A 4,182-nucleotide genomic window follows, 5' to 3' on the forward strand; every position below is an offset into this window, starting at 1 on the left:
TTGGCAAATTACTTGTATGTGGACACACATAAAACATTATGCATTTAAAATTATTCAATTAGTTTTTTTTTTTAGTTAATTTTTTACGAAACATATTTAAAACTTTGATTTACTGACAACTTGTGTATCTAGATTCTTATAACAAACATTTACCTCCTTGAAGCGAGGGATATATGTAGGACGAAGGCTCGTGCAGCCAAGATACGACGCGCACCAAATCTTTGACGTAGCTAGGTATGATGCAGCGTAATATCGCGGTGCATCCCCTCGATGCTCCCCCCGTCACCTCCACGTCAACTTTGTATGCTTGAGCCACCACTGCAAACAGTAATAAAATTTCGCATAAACCCACGTGTTTCAGCAATTGTGTAAAAATTGCAAAACAATGGCTTACGTAGTACGTAACTTTTATTATATTTCTTTGCTCAAGAATAGAGATTGATACCTTATGAGAGAAAAACATTTTTATATTACACGCATAATTCACAATTATTATAATGATATAATTTTATCCGACTTTTGAATTTTTAATTATATTTTACTTTATATTTTACTTACTATTTTATTTTTCGAAATTTATTATTTCGTATACTCCAATTTAAAAAAAGTTGATGCTATACAAAAGATTACAAGTTACCATTATATCGAGTTAACAGCGCAATCAACAAAATAGGGATTCTCGCGTGTCTATGCCTTTAATTGTCGCCATAATGAAAAAGCAATCGCAGTAGTTACTCCGACGTCTCGTTTTCAATTACATTGCGCACCTCCGTCTCGTTACATCGTGAAAGCGCGTTATCTGTGTATACGCGGATGTACGTACACTGTGTACATACACACCGGGTGTCGCGCGTGTTGTTACGACGCAAGCATCGGGTGAATCTCGACGTCGCTCGGTGTCGAGGATGCGCCGAGGCATGAGGCGACGCGAGCGTATAACGAACGCCACGGCGTCGCATCTCCTCTCGCCCCTTCCTTTTCCTTTTTCCGTCGTCGTCGTCGCCGCCCTCTCGCGCTCGAGAGGCACCGTACCCTCTTCCGGAGATTTTATTTACGTGGAAATTCCAAGGGCGACGGCCAGCTTTACCACCAACGGCGCAGTCTGACAGGCCGACGTCGCCGTCGCGACGCCGCGACGCGGAGACCATCCCCCCCATTCCGATTGCCTTCCCGATCCTGGGAGTTGCCTGCCGTCTTTGTACCATGTGATAAAATGCGGTCCAGCCTGTGGATGTGTACCAACCTCACATCTGAACTCGGCGTTGCCTCCTAAGTGAACGCTGAGTAACATAGGCGTCACTTCCACGTGAAGAGGCGCCGTCACGATTAACCTGGCGTTATAATAAAAATATCGATATTACGTTAACTACGAGCTACATTTAACTCACGATGCTACCAGACGACGCGTGATGATGTAATCATTAAAGAGACAAGATGTAATTGAAACGCATGGAGTAAACGAAATAATAATAATAGATTATCAATTCTGTAATTAATAATTGACATTTGTCAATAATTTATTTGATTAATTTTAATCTGTATTACCTGATTTCGGCACTCGCTTCCCCACCAGGATTAGAAGCAGAACAGCGGTACACACCGCTGTCTTCTAATGTTACCGCCTCGATGGCCAGTACAGAACCAAGTAATCTAGTTCTGGGCCCAGAGAGTACCAACATTGGTTCCGCACCTGTTTGCGCGTACCACCTGCAAGCGGAAGCGTCGAGAAAATGCTTTCAACATAATAACATTCGCGAGCGTTACTCTATGTTATTTAAAGAATTCATGGTTTTCTCGTTTATATAATAATAATTGTTTAAAAGTAGCATTTTTTACTTTTATTATTATTAATTAAATTAAGGATCAAAAAATATAAATACACGAGTTAACAGCGCAATCAACAAAATAGGGATTCTCGCGTGTCTATGCCTTTAATTGTCGCCATAATGAAAAAGCAATCGCAGTAGTTACTCCGACGTCTCGTTTTCAATTACATTGCGCACCTCCGTCTCGTTACATCGTGAAAGCGCGTTATCTGTGTATACGCGGATGTACGTACACTGTGTACATACACACCGGGTGTCGCGCGTGTTGTTACGACGCAAGCATCGGGTGAATCTCGACGTCGCTCGGTGTCGAGGATGCGCCGAGGCATGAGGCGACGCGAGCGTATAACGAACGCCACGGCGTCGCATCTCCTCTCGCCCCTTCCTTTTCCTTTTTCCGTCGTCGTCGTCGCCGCCCTCTCGCGCTCGAGAGGCACCGTACCCTCTTCCGGAGATTTTATTTACGTGGAAATTCCAAGGGCGACGGCCAGCTTTACCACCAACGGCGCAGTCTGACAGGCCGACGTCGCCGTCGCGACGCCGCGACGCGGAGACCATCCCCCCCCAGAACCAAGTAATCTAGTTCTGGGCCCAGAGAGTACCAACATTGGTTCCGCACCTGTTTGCGCGTACCACCTGCAAGCGGAAGCGTCGAGAAAATGCTTTCAACATAATAACATTCGCGAGCGTTACTCTACGTTATTTAAAGAATTCATGGTTTTCTCGTTTACATAATAATAATTGTTTAAAAGTAACATTTTCTACTTTTATTATTATTAATTAAATTAAGGATCAAAAAATATAAATACATTAAATATAATTAGAATAAATATAAAAATAATTTTTGAAGAAAATTATCACACACATTTTGTTACATGAAAATTGTTAATTATTGTGCACAAGGAACACAAATGTGTGGAATAAATGCAAATATTACAATATCGAAAATGAAGTATTAAATATATGTATATCGTATATTGTCGCTTATATGACAATACAATTTTTATTATCGTGCTTATTGATCGTAGATTAGAATATTTGTAATATTCGCTAACAATAAGTTTCTCATAGTCGATTTTCGAAGTCAATGCAATCAGATTCAAATGTTTGAAGACAGTGCGAGTGATACGATCTTCACAAATAGCGCATCTAATCTCTCTTTCTCTCTTTCTCTCTCCTGCTTTCTGCTTTGTTCCTGTTTCCTTTCTGTCTCTCGCACTCTGTCTCGTTGACGAATAATTTTTTATCAAAAGGCAAAGCAGTTGGTACAGCAAAGAGGCGGGGGCATGAAAGGAGAGACCAGTTCAATTTCATTGGCTTTTCGGATACATCGACCTAGAAACGACGTCGGCATCCAGCAGCGTTTATCTCTGAAATTCTCTTGCTGCCTCTCTCTATCCGTAGTTACTGACAGTTCCAGATCGAACAGCACATTTTGACTTTGGGTCGTTCACGAGCACAAGGAGCTTTCCCTCGTCTTCCACACTCATAATCTATCGAATTTCGCTTGGCTCCTAATTTGGAACTTTAATACTGCGGGAATTTTGATCAAAACTTTTCCACTTTTAAAAAGGACATGTTAAATCAATACTTGCAAGTATTATTGCCTCTTTTCCGTGAGGTACTGATTGATCATCTCGACACTGCATTATTTCATATCAGTAAAAGTCTATCATGACTGAACAATGCATATTTGACAGTTTAAATATTATATTTTTAAAATAGACATATTTCTCGTTTCAATATATTTTTAATTATATTATAAAAATGTAAAATATATATGTATATTATACAGTGATTTGCAAAATAAAATTTATAATACTAGAATAATAATAATATTAAGGAAGGCGCAATGAGAAATATCTTTGTAAAAGAACAACGTTTTACTTGAAAACAAGGTACTTTGGTTATTTAAATGAACATTACACGTACTTAAATTTTTTTTTATTCAGATTTTAACGTGTTCAGCGATCGATGAAATAATTACTAGAATTTAAATGTTCGCGTGAAAGATTTAGTCGGAAAGTTGATCGACTCGAATCGTCGAGTCGTTAGAAGACGAAGAAGTTGGCGAACACGGTACGGCGTGTCGTATAAGTACTTAAAACTTGCACGTGTCCAAGAGGGAATTCAATAAATCCTGCGGAGTTCCGCGGGAGAATCTTATCTGTGCGATTTGTCCGGAGGGAAGGTTTTTCGAGAGGCACCGTACCCTCTTCCGGAGATTTTATTTACGTGGAAATTCCAAGGGCGACGGCCAGCTCTACCACCAACGGCGCAGTCTGACAGGCCGACGTCGCCGTCGCGACGCCGCGACGCGGAGACCATCCCCCCCCCCCCCGGTCTGAGCCCCCGG

At 41.0% G+C, this 4,182-nt stretch overlaps 1 protein-coding gene across 1 annotated transcript in view; it reads right to left on the bottom strand.

The window, feature by feature from the left end:
* Nucleotides 1-4,182, bottom strand: part of LOC115244510 (Down syndrome cell adhesion molecule-like protein Dscam2) — a 174,797-nt gene that overhangs the window by 27,206 nt on the left and 143,409 nt on the right. Inside the window, exon 6 of the mRNA XM_029822201.1 lies at nt 1,546-1,707. Coding sequence (XP_029678061.1) covers nt 1,546-1,707 — 162 coding nt within the window. The remainder of the gene's footprint in view (nt 1-1,545; nt 1,708-4,182) is intronic.

The sequence above is a fragment of the Formica exsecta genome, unplaced genomic scaffold, assembly GCF_003651465.1.
Source record: "Formica exsecta isolate Colony F162 unplaced genomic scaffold, ASM365146v1 scaffold82, whole genome shotgun sequence".
Classification (NCBI taxonomy): Eukaryota; Metazoa; Arthropoda; class Insecta; order Hymenoptera; family Formicidae; genus Formica; species Formica exsecta.